The sequence below is a fragment of the Vulpes vulpes genome, chromosome 7 (assembly GCF_048418805.1).
Source record: "Vulpes vulpes isolate BD-2025 chromosome 7, VulVul3, whole genome shotgun sequence".
Classification (NCBI taxonomy): Eukaryota; Metazoa; Chordata; class Mammalia; order Carnivora; family Canidae; genus Vulpes; species Vulpes vulpes.
In genome coordinates this window covers 95,353,400-95,369,700 of record NC_132786.1, presented here as the reverse complement: position 1 = coordinate 95,369,700, position 16,301 = coordinate 95,353,400, and the positions used below count along the sequence as shown (strand labels likewise).

Sequence of the window (16,301 nt, the reverse complement as noted above, 5' to 3'; positions counted from 1 at the left end):
ACATTTGGCATGCTGGAAAGGAGAATCCAAAATCTACATTATTGGACATCTGTTTTATTTTCATTTTTTTTAAAACTGGGAGCAGATAAAAAAAGAAGGGAGGGAAAGAATTACATATTTTAATGTTCTTATCCATAGACAGTGAATTCTAGGAAATGCAACCATGTTTTCTATGGTACATAAAGGAAACAAGCTAAGACTTGTTTCCAAGCTACAGAAATAATGGGATGCAGTACTATACTCTTAGTCAAGAGGGAATGTGAAGATTCTGTGCTTGCTATTCTGGGGATGGCCTTGGTTACCTGTGATTTTCTGATTATAAAGCAGAAGTTTCCCTTATGGTTTAAAATAATTTCTTTTTAGAAAAGCAATTCTATAAATTTGGTCTGGCAATTTTTTAGGTATTTTTGGGTATGTCTTCCTGAGTTGTCATTTATGGAAAAGGGTGATATGTAATTTTAAGCAAAATACACACACATACAATTCTAATCTTTGTTTTTGTTTATCAAAGGTCCCTTTTCAATTTTGTTATCAGTTAGCCTTGACTATGTAACAAACATTCAAAAATCATAGTGGTTTCAACCAATAACCAGCATTCAATTTGCTCACAGTTTTGTGGTCGGGGATTTTGACTGGGCTCAATTGGATAGTTAAGCTGCTTACCTTACCTAAATCTCTCATAGAGCTGTAGTCACATGGTGGGTTTGGGTTTGAAGAGCTGGTTGGTTTAAATAGTCTCAGCTGAGACATTTGTCTCTGTTGTATGTGGTTTCATTTTCTTCTAATAGGCTCTCAGACTTTTCAAATGGGGATAGAAGCATTGTCAGGAATGGAAGAAAAACTCCAATGGACCAAGGCTTTCAAAGACTCTCGTTATCTTATATTTACTGATGACTCATTGTCTAAAGCAAGTCATATGACCAAACACAGTGTCAATGTAGAAGGAGACCATTTAAGGAATGGGTATATGGAAGGAAGGTGACATTTGTTGGAGGCCATTACTGAAATGATCTAACTATAGTGTCATAGGGGAAAAAACAAACAAATCTTGAGATATAATTGGATTTTGAAAGAATTGAAATTTTGTATCGTGAAGATTTTTTTATCCTATAAATCTTTATTTCCAGTTTTTCAGGTTAATATGAAAAGGGGATGCATACATGTGGAATCCAAATTCCTAGTCAAAGTTAAGTCTTCAGAGGGCCACTATTGTGACAGTGAGAAAAATTGAATTATTATAAAAATTTGAATAGAACAACTAGATTTTCCATTGGAATTTGGATTCTTAGGCAAGTAACAATCTCCCTAAGTCACAAAATGGAAATTAAAGCTAACTTCTCTTGCTTCTACTCAGGTTTATGTGTTATAATGAATATGAAAGAATTTCTAGCATAAACTGAAAAACACAACTGTCAATCAGAGGAGGGAAAACTTTTTGCCATTCAAGGCATAGTGAATTAATTATTTTGTAGCACAAACATTTGTTGAGCTAGATGCTAGAAATAAAATCTTGCTAAAATAAGCTAGACGAGTCTATGCTAGAACTCTTGGAAGAAGCAAAAATTAAACAAATACTAGCAATTGTGATGAGTGTTGACTGTCATAAGAGAGGAATGACAGAGTTGAAGGGGAGAACATTCCCTGATTATGCCAGATGTTTGTTTTTTTCCTAGACTTTTATATAACATGAACTATCTCACACTGAGAATCTGAAGACTTTATGTATGTTTTCTGGGATGGATTTTACTATGCTAAATTTATCAGAAAAATATTGTATGCTATCAGTCATCAATTTTACTATTCTTGAAAGTCTGAATGCATATTTCTCCAAAATGCCAGAGCTCTTGTCCCAGTGAGATATTTTCAGTTTTTTCTGAAGCTTGGACTTTTAAAGTTATAAATGTAGAATTATAAACTAAACCCATTTCCTTCATCTTCTTTTAATTGTGACATAGCAATTCCATTATTTTAATTTTTCATCAATGCTGTGCCTGCTTATCTATGTAATCTGTTATCCTAGCCCTATATATTCTTAAATAGCACCCCTTTTTCAGGATTACCATATGTAAAATATTCTAATTGTAGATATGTACTTTTTTCATTTCCATTTCCATTCTGCAAAATTTATCTTTCCATACTTTAAAATAACCTGAGACTTAGATCTCACTCCATATTGAGCAGTGTTTTCCTTAACTTTAATAAAAATTTTAATCTGCTAAAATATTTTTTCTTGACTTGTAAAAGCTTTTCAAAACTCAAATGCAAAGGCAGAACTTTTATGTGTATAATGTAAAGAGAAAAAAATTAATATTAAATAATCTATAACAATTTATGGCAGAATAGTTTTACAGAAATAACTTTCTCCTAAAAGAAAACTTAATTTATAATCAGAAGTAGTCTCTAGATATACTTTCATGTAGGAATTTTATATAATTGCCTATGAAATATACCTATGTATAACTGATATGTTATTTGTAAATACTCTTACTTTGTTGATACCACTAATCAATATACTTACTACATTTTATTATAGGCCACATACATTTCATTATAAATATTTACTATAAATAAAACATATTTGCTATGATGATTAGATTTCCTTTAAGGAAAAAAGTAAGATACGTTAAATCCTTAACTATCACTCGGTTCTTGAACTTTCAACACTCCCTGAAGAATAGTTCTGTAATTTTACAAAGAAGTCAGATTCTTAATGTTTGTTTCTCCCATAATGCAATGCCTTCACAGGTCAGGGAAGTCTATAATCCCCTTTGAACTCCATCTGGTCAAAGAAGAAGAAGAAGAAAAAGAGGCTCATTCCACGAAGTTATTCCACCTTAGCACCTAAGTATTAAAGAAAATTACTTTATGCTAAATAAAAATGGAGATACTAGAACACAGTCGAGCTTCATATATTTTTAGTTATATAATGCTGTTGTGTGGCAGTTACCATTCCAGTATTTACCAGCTTCTCACTTAAGAGTTTCCATTTTACAATATATTCTTGTCTACCCTTCTCAATCAACAGCTAATAATCCTCAATTGGCAGAGCTACCTGGAATATTTTGAAGGCCAGTCAGTCTAAAGACCCTCCTGTCCCAAGGTATTTTTACATTTGACATGCTTATTCTGGCCTTTTCATCCATCCAGACACACTTGGAGAAAGCTGCTGCCAATTTTTAAATATCTCACAGTGGGAAGAAGAGAGAAGGCAGCTGCATGAAACTATAACAGGAGTGACAAAATGGACATTTTTACATGGCCAAGACTGCCAAATATAGAAAGTATGGGAGATCCTTTCATTTCACAAAGCTAATCAAAGGTGCAATGTTGCAGATTTGTAAACTAGCAAAGATTACTGGAATAAACAAACCAAATTCAGGATCCCTCTCCCAAGGTAAATGGAAAATCCCACCTAGTTGGATCATAGTTCATTAGTGGAAATGAGACGGATTATGCTTTGTTTGTTACTCCTAAATCATTAAATGGCCCAATGCCAAGTATTTTCAAAATAGGCATCCATTTTTTGGATCACTGTGAAGGAGAATTTTCCATGTGCCAAATAAACACTGGTTTTGACTTTTGCTCATCAATTTATACAATACTGTGCTTTGCAAGTTTATTTCTACAAATTCTTATAAATACTTTTAGTTATTTAGCTAATAAATTATTCTCAATGACCAGATATATTGTCTGTTTAAGGTAATTCAGGACTACTTGTATAGCCAATGATGTCAGAATATTTCCTCATTTCTTTAAAGTAGTATTTAACAGTCACCTAGAGTAACAATAAGACATTTCTTTGCTTAAATTATGGTATCTGCTATTCTAAAAGATTAAACATGTGGGGCTCCTGGATGGCTCAGTTGGCTGTGCATCGACTCTTGGCTTTGGCTAAGGTCGTGATCTCAGGGTTGTATGTTAGATCACTGTTCACGTCAGGTCTTGTGCTCAGAAAGGAGTCAGCTTGAGATTCTCTCTCTCTCTCTCTCCCTCTCCCACTGTCCCTCCCCTTGCTGAGGCTCACTCTTGTCAAATAGGTGAATAGAATCTTTAAAAAAATAAAAGTAAAAAAATAAAAAATTAACATGAGTTGACTCTTACCGGAAAAATGATAATTAGCATAAGGTGGAGGAGTTGATGGTGGAATATGATAGAAACTTCATTTGTAATGGAAAGTGGTATTGCCTGAGTACTGCTGTTATTGTGGTTTTTTTTTTTTTTAAGAAATGCAGATAGGCAATTTACAATCTTTACTTTTTAAAAAAGATTTACTTATTTATTTTAGAGAGAAAAAGAATGTGAGCAGGGGGAGAGGCAGAAGGAGAGGAAAAGATAGAGAGAAGCAGACTCCCCACTGAGTGAGGAGCCTGACACAGGAATCCATCCCACAATCCAGAGATCACCACCTCAGCTGAAATCAAGAGTCAGAGACTTAACCAACAGAACTGCCCAGGTGCCCTGGGACAATGGACAGTCTAAAAGGCAAATGCAGAACTATCTTACATACTACAAAACAAAGGCTATAGTGTAAGAAGCATAATGTAAGACAATCAATTATAAAACAAGATCCATAAAGAAAAGTTCAATGAATTAACCCTCTCCTAAATCAATTTTTAGAGATATTACCTGTATAAAGTAGAAGACTGAGAAATAAGCAATTGATCTCTAATAATTTACAAATATAAATACCCAACATGAAATAATGTAGAAAAAAATTTCTGAAAAATAAGGTCTTACCTTTATTAATATAGCCTTGAGAATATATAACAAATCAATTTTTTAAATGTTAGATGGATAGAGATAGCAAATACAGATATGTATCTATATGAATATATACACATACATTCACATATATGTCTGTGTATATATATATGTTTATATATGTACAATTTTAGAAACTTTATTAAACTTGCTCTATAGATTCTTGCTATGAGCATTCATCAAACTGATATAATGAAAGAATAAGGATAGTTCTTTTTAATCTCAGATTGTCACATTTTATTTCCCAATTTCTTCAATAAGGAAACAAATGTATAAATTTATGCTTAATCAGTAAGTCAACTTAACATTCTGAAACATAGCGTGCATTGCATCACAAGATCACCATTTTAAAATGTAATACTAGAGAAAGAAATTTCTACTATGAAAGATTATTCCTTTTCCACACTGTCCTTGCATACATGTGATTTTTTTCATGTCATCTAAAGGAATTCTAAAACTAAGAAGCTTCTAGAAATTTTGAGGAGCCAGTTTTGTGCTGGATATTTTCAGTTCTAAAAAGATATTCTATTATATATTTTTTAAAAGATTTTATTTATTTATTCATGAGAGACACAGAGAGAGGCAGAGACACAGGCAGAGGGAGAAGCAGGTTCTATGCAGGGAGCCTGATGTGGGACTCGATCCCCAGTCTCCAGGATCACACCCTGGGCTGAAGGCGGCGCTAAACCACTGAGCCACCCGGGCTGCCCAAGATGTTCTATTATTGACATATGTTTATACGGCAGTATATTCATATGGTCTGTGACATCTATAAACTAATAAATACAGACCTAAGAGAACAATTTGTAGAGCATCTGGCTGTTAAAGACTTTTTACCAATTGGTTGTCATAGTTCCATCACTCGTCATGAGAACCTCAAAAATGCATTCAATTTGGAATAGTTTTTAGCCTCAAATCTCTTTATCATTTTTCATTTTTAATGCTGGAAAGTTATTTTTTTAATTTTATTTATTTTATTTGAGAGAGAACAAAGACAAGCGAAGGGCCACAGGAAGAGGGGGAAGCAGACTCCCCCCTGAGCAGGGGTAACATGGAGCTTCATCCCAGGACTCCGGGATCATGACCTGAGTGGAAGACAGAAGCTTAACTGGCTGAATCACTCAGGCACCTCTGAGCAGGTTTTTTTTTTTTTTTCCTTTTTTTAAATTTTTGAACTTTCTCCAGATATTAGGTTATTGACTATTTTTTGTGGTCAGTGCATTTGAATATGATAGTAATTACTATTACACTTTCTTAAAATAATCTTAGATATAAGAAAGTGATCCCTAAATCTAATAAATGAAATGATGAGTGTAGTGAAGGCTCATAAATATTATATTATAATAATGAACTTAAGCTTGTCTGGAAATAATCAGAATATTAATTTCATTAGATTGAACCATATGAAGTTGCCTATTATTCTACTGTCTTGATAAAAATAGTGTATTCCTATGTTTCAACCACATATTTGTATTTGAGGAGTTTCCCTTAATTAGATATGACTAGAAGAGTCTGCCCATTTACCATATATACCATATCAAAATGGTATATACTGGTTGTGATATACTGCTATTGTTAAACATCATCCCAGAGATTAGGCAAAACGTTGAGAGCAAAGGCCATCATTCTAGTTCATCTTAATGGTGTGAACAAAATAAATACCAGTAGTGGCTCAGGATACACAAATTCTATGTATTAAAGATTTGCTAGTCAGGAATTTTTTAACCCAAATAAAGGACAAAGGTGCCTAATTTAGTTTTGATATTTCCACCCAAATTTACTAAAGTCATATGTTCATACTATGCTTAGGTAAACAATATTTCACTTAAAATAACTAAAAGGTATACTTACTTTTAAAATACATAAAAAGTAGGATTAGGAAATAATAAATTTTCACTATAATATTATTCAAATAGGACATTTGTATTGAATTTCCTCAGGTATGACAGACAGAGGTATTGTTGTTAGTATCTATTACTACCATGACATTCCTAAAAGTCAATTAAAAGGAATCACTCCTCTGAGAATTTTGCTCATCATGTAAATGGCTACTTTGGTTGCATTTTTGGAAAGGAGGCTGTGCTATATTGGCTTGTAATAATACCCATAACATACAATTTAATATGGAGAATTTTATTTGTTGCCTCAAAAAAGTTTTCTTTTTTTTTGGAGTATATAATTTGCTATGGCTCCCAATAGCTAATGTGTATTCAGTTTGTTTCAAAATATGCAAAATAGTAAATATTTTATGACTACATTGGTAAACCTAATTCCCAAGTATTCTAAATAAGAAAAAAAAAAAGGAGGCTTTGAAACTAAAAACTAGAGAGGCGAGGAAATGATTCATTTGGTCCTAAACATTATACTAAAATAGAGGATAATCATGAAAGGCAGCCCTCTAAACAAGAATTCAGGCTTTGGCCATGGAATATATCCTAATACCCTTCATCCTCCCACACACACAAACTGATACCTCCCAACCCCATGTTGCATGGCTGTAGAAACAGCACTGTCAACTGTTTGCTACCACACACTGCTTGGAAATAGCTGAGGGATTCCTTCTCTTAATCAGATATAAATCTATTCAAGCAGGAAGAGTATTTCTTTTCCTCATTTTTCATCCTTACCTTATGGAGCATTCTTGGTTCTAATTATTCAGTTCAACTTCTGACTTTGCCACTGAATTACTTGGGTAAGTTTTTCTAGGGTGTGTTTACCTTGGCTAACTAGATCAGCTGCCATGACCAAATTTAATCACAGGGCATGTGATTAAATCTGAAAATTGTACTTATAAAATTATTCTTCACATGTTTTTACGTGGTAAAGCTGTGAATAAATATTTGTTAGATAATGTCTACAGTATTTCAAGTGCCCAGATACAAATGAAAACAGTTAGAATGTTAAATCTACAAATTCCAGATGTTTAGAAACCTCTAGATATGTCACTGAAATATTCAGTTTTCATCCAGATGTTTGGTGTTACGATTGTTTCTTCAAAAGACAGACATTTATGGTGTTATATAAATATGGGTTATGACCTTATGTAGTCCAACATGCTATCAATTTCTTTGCCTCTGGCCATCTTAGAAAATTGTGTGGCAGTTGCAGATGCATATTTCATTTGTGTTATCCTGTGATATATTGTGAGCCCTGAAAGGACAGGTATTATGGACTTTTATATAGAAGACTGTAATATGAATGACTACATAAATTAAATAAAAAGGTAAAACAAATGTTTAGCAAATGGCAGCATTGATTTCACAGTGTTATTAAGGACAAAAAGATGATTTCCAAATTCTGAAATACATCATTCTAACAAATTGACATTTGGCTGCTTTCTTCAGTAAAAGCAGTCAATATATGAAAAAATGATTTTTCTGTTTATTTAAACTAGTTTGATCATCCAGGCAATGTAAATACTAAGGGATATCAAGTATCATGACTTCTTCATGCTAAGCAAATGTTCTAAAAAGTAGGATGTATAGTCAAGCACTTTAAATATTCACTACTATAACACAGTAGGCTATTATATATTTGTTACTTTTTAATATGCATATTTTTCGAAAGCTAGCTGTATGCATAGATATTAGGAGTCTCTCAAGTTTGTTACATATTGCTTTGATTTCATGAATAGTAGTATTTTTTCATAACTCAAATTCTTGGGATTAAAATTTATTTTTATCTGAGTTGTTAATCATACTTTGTAACAAAACAAAATGCATCTTGTATGGAATCTTGCCCATAGATCCAAGCTTGAAAAAGGAAATATTTGAAGAAACAAAAACAAAAACAAAAACAAAAACCTCACTTATCTAGTATCTTCTGGAGAAATTGTATACTACAAGATAAGATTGGCTTTAGGACTCCCAAAATAATGAAAATTCACAAAATTTTCATATTATGCTCCAAGATGGACATATTTGTTTAATTATATGCAGAATGTTGGTGGCCCAATTTCCTGGAACCTACGGTATTGCTCTAGGTAGCTAGGACAAAAATTTTGGATGCCAGTAATATCAAGAACATGAGATTCCCAGAGGAAAGAAATAATTTTCTATAATAATTATGCGTCAGTATTGCAGTGTGGAACATTGACTGTAGGGGTAGAGTTGTTTACTAACCATGGACCATTGGGAGAATCTCTTAATAGTTAATTAGCAATGATACCAACTAGAACAACAAATGGTTTAAGGATATTCTGTAAAATATGAAGTTAATCTTCATATCAAAGGCTCTTATATACAGTCAGTAAACTGTTACTTATGTGTCTTTTTCCTTGACTCTTAATGTCTTGAGGGCAGCGACTTTGTCTTATTTATTTGTACATTTCTCACTCTAAGCCCTCCTATTTTTGATCTAACACAGTAGCTGTTGCTAGACATTCACTAATATGAAGTATATGAATGAATAAATGGAGCTTGAAAGTCACCAAGGAGGGGATCCCTGGATGGCTCAGCGGTTTAGCGATGCCTTCCTCTCAGGGCCTGATCCTGGAGTCCCGGGATCGAGTCCCACATCAGGCTCCTGGCATGAAGCCCGCTTCTCCCTTTGCCTGTGTCTCTGCCTCTCTCTCTCTCTCTCTCTCTCTCTGTGTGTCTTTCATGAATAAATAAATAAAATCTTAAAAAAAGTCACCAAGGAAATGTGAGATTAGTTTTACTCTGTCTAGTTTATAAATGCAGATTATTGTATGAAATGCACATGAAATTTTTAATCAAAATAAATAGCATGTTTATTTTTAAAAAATGAAGACATTTTAATACTTTAGCTAACTTACAAATAAAACAAAACAAAAGCTCTTTTTTTCAATTCAACCAATGAAGTTAGAATATAAAATGATACTAAATTAAATTTGTTTATTAATAATACTTTGGTATTAATATTCTAATGGAAATATTGATTTATAATCTATTACTGTTGTAGATATGTTTTTAATACTATATTGCTAGTGGAAAACATGCTTTTTCCCAAAATCTTTCTCATTCCAATTCACCTCAAAATTTTATAGTATATTTGGAAATAAGTCTGGACACACTGACTTTTGATATTTTGCATTCTTTCGTTCAATATTTATAAGATGTAGCCATTATGTATTTGTTGCTGTTTTTTGTTCTGTTATGAATTTCATTGAGTTCTGGTATCAAATATGTAATTTAATCTCTAAAGAAAAATAGTATATAATTACTGTATAAGTATCAAATGCTTTTCATATGTATCTACATGTATGTGTCTTTATGCATCATTCATAAATGTATGTATAGATATATAGCCACCATTGAAAACTATAAACGTATTTTATCAGTCTGTTTTTTAAAAACTGAAGTGGCAAAATTTCACATGATAACAGAAAACAACACAAAATAACCTATAAAACTTCTAAAATCAATACCATATTCTTACATTTTTCTCATTTAGAATTGCATATAACAGATCTTATACTGTTATTATAGAATTACTGTACCCCTTCTCCCAGAAAAGGAAATAAGTGTAGATTTTAAAAGAAATCTATTCCTCCCATTTTCTGCCAAGATTATTTTGACTGAATGTTTCAGCTCTTGGTGACAATGATGATGATGTGTTTCTTCCATCTGGAATTGTCCATGGAGAAAATGTCCCTATGGAGAATCTTGAAAGGCTCATTATTCCAATATTACAAATATGAAAATTGGGGTAGAAAAAAGTATAATTTTCTCAAATTCACACAGAAACTCAGAAGTGAAGCCAGGAGTAGAACACAACTCATGTGGAAAAGATCTAATGCAACATGCAATGTCAAGCTTACAAAGGTAATTAAATTGAGTAGTATAATTACCTAAATTATAGTACAGGAAATAGTGTCATATTTACAAACCTAATTATATCAAGTAGGAGAATTACATGAATGATAGTAATCATATGGATGGAGTTCACATATTTTATATGCTTTACTTTTCTATTCTAAATACCTAAAATGTAGGAGTTTGAAATATAACAGGGGGAAAAAAAGAAATATAACAGGAACAGTAACAACAAAAACCTAATCTGAAGCCAAACCACCCCAGGTTTAAATTCTGGCACCCTATTTCCCCTTCTGAGTAATCTTAAACAAGTTACTTAACCTTTGAGTCTCAACTTCCTTATCTATAAAATTGGAATAATGTTAAAGATATCTGGAAAAAATCGTGACTATTAGAAATATTTTATATACAACACCTATAGTATAGTTGTCTAGCCTTAAATAGGCATATAATAAAAGGTAACTACTGATCATTCAGTTATTAAGTAACAATAACACATGAACACCCATCAGCCAGTATCAGTTGTTGTTGTTGTTTTTAAAGTTTATTTATTTATTTTTTTTAGTAATCTCTACACCCAACATGGGGCTCAGACTCACAATCCCGTGATCAAGAATTGCATACTACACTGACTGAGCCAGCTGTACAGCCCAATCAACTAGTTTTTAATAAATCTTCTTTCACTACATTTTCTGAGTTTTTAAACGATATTTTTCAATATTTTATTATTTTTTTAAAATTACCACATGGATTAATATATATGTATGAGTAAGGTATGATTATAAGAGTTCAATTATGGCTTCATAGATCAGTGAAAATCCAGAGTGGAGAAATGTGTTAGTTAATTTTTTTTTTTTTTTTTTTTTTGGTACAAACATCTGAGGAAACTACTAATTTTGAAGAAGTATTGTGATTTGAAGACCACTAACATAAATACATTTTTGGAAATTTATTTCTCTTCACCTTTTCTTTAGCACAGTGCATTTACAGAAATTGACATTGTTTCTTAATTGGAAATGGAGAATATTCAAAATATTCCTGAAGTAGACTAAAACAGAACTATATCTACCAGATATAAAGACATTATGAAATGTAAAAATTCAGACAGTGATTTGGTCATAGAGTTAGAAAATTGAATTCATCAATAAAGCTATGCATACATGGAAACTTGTTTTATGACAGAGTTGAAATAGTGATCACTGGAAAAAGTGTGGACTCTTTAAAATAGTTTTGGGCAACTTGTTATCCATATGGAATAAAATAAATTTAGATCTTTTCTTTGCAATGTATACTAAGGTCAATTATTTCATGGATTAAGCACTTCAGTTTGAAATTTGAACCTTAAAACTCTTAGAAGAAGACATAGAAGAATATCTAATAACCTCAGCAGAAAGAGAGTTCTTAATGAAGACATAAAAGTGATAGCAATTGATAAATTTGAGTATATTAAATTTTAGGGTTTCTGACCAAAAGATACTTTAGGGAAAAAAAAAAAGACTATAAATTGAGAGAATATAGTAGCAGCCATCTAAGTGCAAAGTGGTAATTTATCATTCAGAACGTAGTTTAAACATCTGTAGAGAAAAACTAAATTAAAAATAATTTAATGCAGGGACACCTGGGTGGCTCAGTGTTGAGTGTCTGCCTTTGGCCCAGGGTGTGATCCTGGGGTCCTGGCATTGAGTCCCACATTGGGCTCCCTGCATTGCGCCTGCTTCTCTCTCTGCCTATGTCTCTGCCTCTCTCTCTCTCTTTCTGTGTCTCTCATGAATAAATAAATAAAATCTTTTAAAAAATTCAATGCAATTAAGACATATAGAGGCATTTCACAGAAGAAGATGTAAGTATCATTTTAAAGTTCTTTTACTTCATTAGTAATCAGGAAATGTAAAGTAGGAAGAACATGGTAAGATAACATTTGTAGTCATAATGGAAAAAAATTGGTAACTCCAAACAGAGACATAGGTGTAGATCAATAATAACTCTTACACATTTGACTCTATGTGTGTATGTGGGAGTTAAATTGATGCAACTTTGGAAAACACTTTTCTGCATTATAATGTTAAGTTGAATATTCATACACTCTGCGACCATTGATGCAACCCTGGATATACACTCAGAGAAGTTCCATCATATGTTTATCAGAACACAAATGTGAAAATGTTTATAGCAGCATCATTTATAAAAGGGGAATAAAAAAGAAAAGAATTCAAGTGTCCATGGACAGAAGAATGGATAAACTGGTATATTCACACAGCAGAAGAGTATGAAATCATAAAGAATGAGTGATTGTGGGCTCCTGAGTCAACATGGATATAGGTCAAGAAGCCTGTAGTTAGAAACATTCCATTTTGATAAGCAAAATTAAACAGTACATTTTCGGGTCACATGTTGTACACAAACTGCTGTTTATCTTTGCTTGTTACGTAAAGGCTTAGAGATGATAAGCACAAAATTCAGGCTTGTGGTAACTTTGAGTAGAATAGACAGATCAAAGCAATGTGAAAGGAACATAAAATTCCTCCAAAACAAGATGAAATGATGTCAATTCTCTTCTGGTTCTGAAAATAAATGGTCAATTAATGCATAATTATTTTTTGTTTTATGATATGTGTACTCTATTAGACTTATTCAATTAAATTTTAGAAGGTAAACGTATGTTTACAAAACTGATGTGAAATATATATAGTTCGAAATACATAGGGTATAAGAGCACTCACACTGAGCTGGAATGGTCGCATAAAGCTTTGTGAATGCAGCAGTGGACCGCAGTGGCACAGAATGGTCCTTCATGATGTAGCTTCACCAGTGGCTCTTTGAGTATGTTTTAAATTCGTTCAGGAATTTAATCTCACATCTAATAGCTAGATGTGAGGTTAAAGAACTTGGGAGGAAAAAAAGTATGACCATGATAATAATTTAGATGTTAGCTGATATTCATAGAAACTCTTTATAAAGCCAAGTACCTTTGAGCAACCCCAAATGACAGAGTTCTTTCCCATCTATTTTTTTATATTGCATGTCATAAAATATGAAATATGGCACTTTGCAAGTATCTTCTGAACGTTTAAATTACTATCATAAATATGGTATCTGGTTAAATTCAGTGCTCATTTATTTTCATAGTCACTGCTTCACAGTGTCCTTTGTCCAAGTCTATGAGGGGCTACTTTTACATTGACGACCCAAAAAGGAAGGGAAAAATGCCATTTCATTTTCTTTCTTTTTTTTTTATTTCTTTTATTTGTTCCTTTTCTTTGTTAAAGGTGAAAGTCTGGTTCCAGAACAGGAGAATGAAATGGAAGAGAGTAAAAGGAGGACAACAAGGAGCTGCTGCTCGAGAAAAGGAACTGGTGAATGTGAAAAAAGGAACACTTCTCCCTTCAGAGCTCTCGGGGATTGGTGCAGCCACCCTCCAGCAGACAGGGGACTCTCTAGCAAATGAAGACAGCCACGACAGTGATCACAGCTCAGAGCATGCACACTTATGATACACAGAGATGATTGGCTCCCTTCTCAGGAAAGAAATGTTGTGATGGCAAGCCTTACTCAAACATCGTTTACACAGAGAGAACACTAGGACAGTGATTTTTTTTAATATTATTAAATTCAGGCATCTCCAGTCTGTTTTTCATTTTCTGATTTATAAAGGGTTTACACTAAGTGCCGCTTATGAAAGATGCTTCCACAGTGAAGATGGAAGTGAACTTGCTTAGACTATTCCAGATGTGTTGGTCGTGTGTGTGACAGTAAGCAGGTCTGTTTGCTTTTGCTTGCACTGAAAATTAAATTGCTATCAAGAGCAAACTATGAGACATTTTAATTCAAGATGCCTCCAGAGTGAAGATGCAGAAGATGAACTTGCTTTGAACATTCCAGATGTACAAGGTCATGTGTATGACAGTGGGCAGGTATTTGCTTTTGCTTGCACTGACAATTAAATTGCTATCAAGAATAAACCATGAAACATTTTATCCTGAATAGCCACAGTGCCTGAAATCACTCTTAAGTGGATAAAAAATGTATTTTAACTCTGTATATATTACCCTTAAGTCATTTTCCTGTCTTCACTAAGTTTAGCGATGCATTCATATTAGCTGATGAAAACAGGCACTCACGATGACAACCAGAACCAGCTTCCTGTCTGTTTATACACTTTGTCATCCCAGAAACAATCCGCACGTGCTTACTTGTGTTCAAGTAGAGAAAAATACATTAGAGTCTGATAGGACATATTCTTGTACCACAGACAAAACAAATCTTATGTTGCATTTTCTATCAACTGCTGCTAATATGTTATTATAAAACTTACCTAGCTCCTCAATTCTTCCTATCTTATAGCTTGACAAAAAATTTAGGATCATAGGCAAATCAGTTAACTTACAGAAAGAGCTTTGTATGACAGACTTTGTCTGATTTTGTTTCTTTAAAATGCTAGCTGTTATATGATTTAATTAACACGAAAAAGGTATCCCCTTGATTGGTATTGGCATTAGACAAGTTGCAAAGCAAAATTGATTCCTCACGTTGGTAGAAGATAAAATTCTGAATGTCTTCAAATGAGATTCAGTAAAAACATTATTTTTTCATATATGATGTATTCATGCAGAACAACAATCTTTGTATTTTGTAAAAAAAAAAAAAAAGGTGTTTAATAAATGATCCTTTGTAAATAATTTTGGTCTCCCTACTGTGATTTCCTAAATTTTTACACGTTTTAATGTAAATACTTAAAGTCCCAAATACATCTGCACTTATGTATATCCAGATGATCAGAATAAATGAATCATCTATATTTTTTTCTCTGGTTTCTGACATTTTTTACTATGAAAAAAATCAATCCTTGGGTAATCAAAGAACATCTAAGAATACATATATATAAAGCTACTTTCCTGCTTAGAAGAAAATGCCAAATGGATTTTTATGTGTATTTTGTGAAATTAAAGATAAGAAGATAAAAAGTAGCAGTATATGTTACAATGTGGTAAAGGGAGCAGTCACACATTTTGAAACTTATATATATTAGATATGAATCTATGGATTGTTCCAAAGTTAAAATATCCAGTGTTTTATATGTGAAAATAAGCTAAATTGGCCAATCTAAATTCTAATAGACATTACCAATGTAAAATGTTAAGGATTACACTGATGTATTTTTGTTTCGTGCATGATTACACATGCATTGGATATCTAAGTTCTAGTGATAACTTTATAAACACTATTTTTCATTTGTTCCATATTGTAACCTAAAATATTTAGAAATATCCAGCAGCTTCCTCTCCCCCCTAATTAATTCAAAATAGAATAGAAACTAATCAGTAAACATTTCCAAAACCTCATTATTTAATTAACTTCATTTGTTTTACAATGGTCAGACTGACAAAAAAAAAATAGATTTGAATGATCTCAATTTACTTAGTCTAGCATGATATGTAGAGTATTCAAGAAATTTTAAAAAATTAGATTGTGTATATCACATTTTTCCCTTTGTGTAATAAATGTTATCAGAGCAGTTAGTAACATTTCTAAATTAACAATGTGGGCAGAGACCATTTACATCGACACCTTCCAGGCATAAAACAAACACTCTTTTATCAATCACTTGAATGAATACGAAGTATATTTGTACTGATGACATCTACTTGGGTGGACTGACTTTCCTTATTGTAAGCTTTAAATTCAAAACATCTTGACAAATTGAAGAAGTGGGAAGATATAAATCGAATTGAGTTCAATAGGGACAAAGTGGAGGATAATTCATTG

The 16,301-nt window shown here is 32.5% G+C and overlaps 1 protein-coding gene across 1 annotated transcript in view; it reads left to right on the top strand.

Annotated features, from left to right (window-relative positions):
• MEOX2 (mesenchyme homeobox 2) overlaps positions 1 to 15,214 on the top strand; it is a 65,343-nt gene extending 50,129 nt beyond the window's left edge. Inside the window, exon 3 of the mRNA XM_025993348.2 lies at positions 13,805 to 15,214. Coding sequence (XP_025849133.1) covers positions 13,805 to 14,029 — 225 coding nt within the window. The 3' untranslated portion in view covers positions 14,030 to 15,214. The remainder of the gene's footprint in view (positions 1 to 13,804) is intronic.
• The last annotated feature ends 1,087 nt before the right edge of the window (positions 15,215 to 16,301 follow it).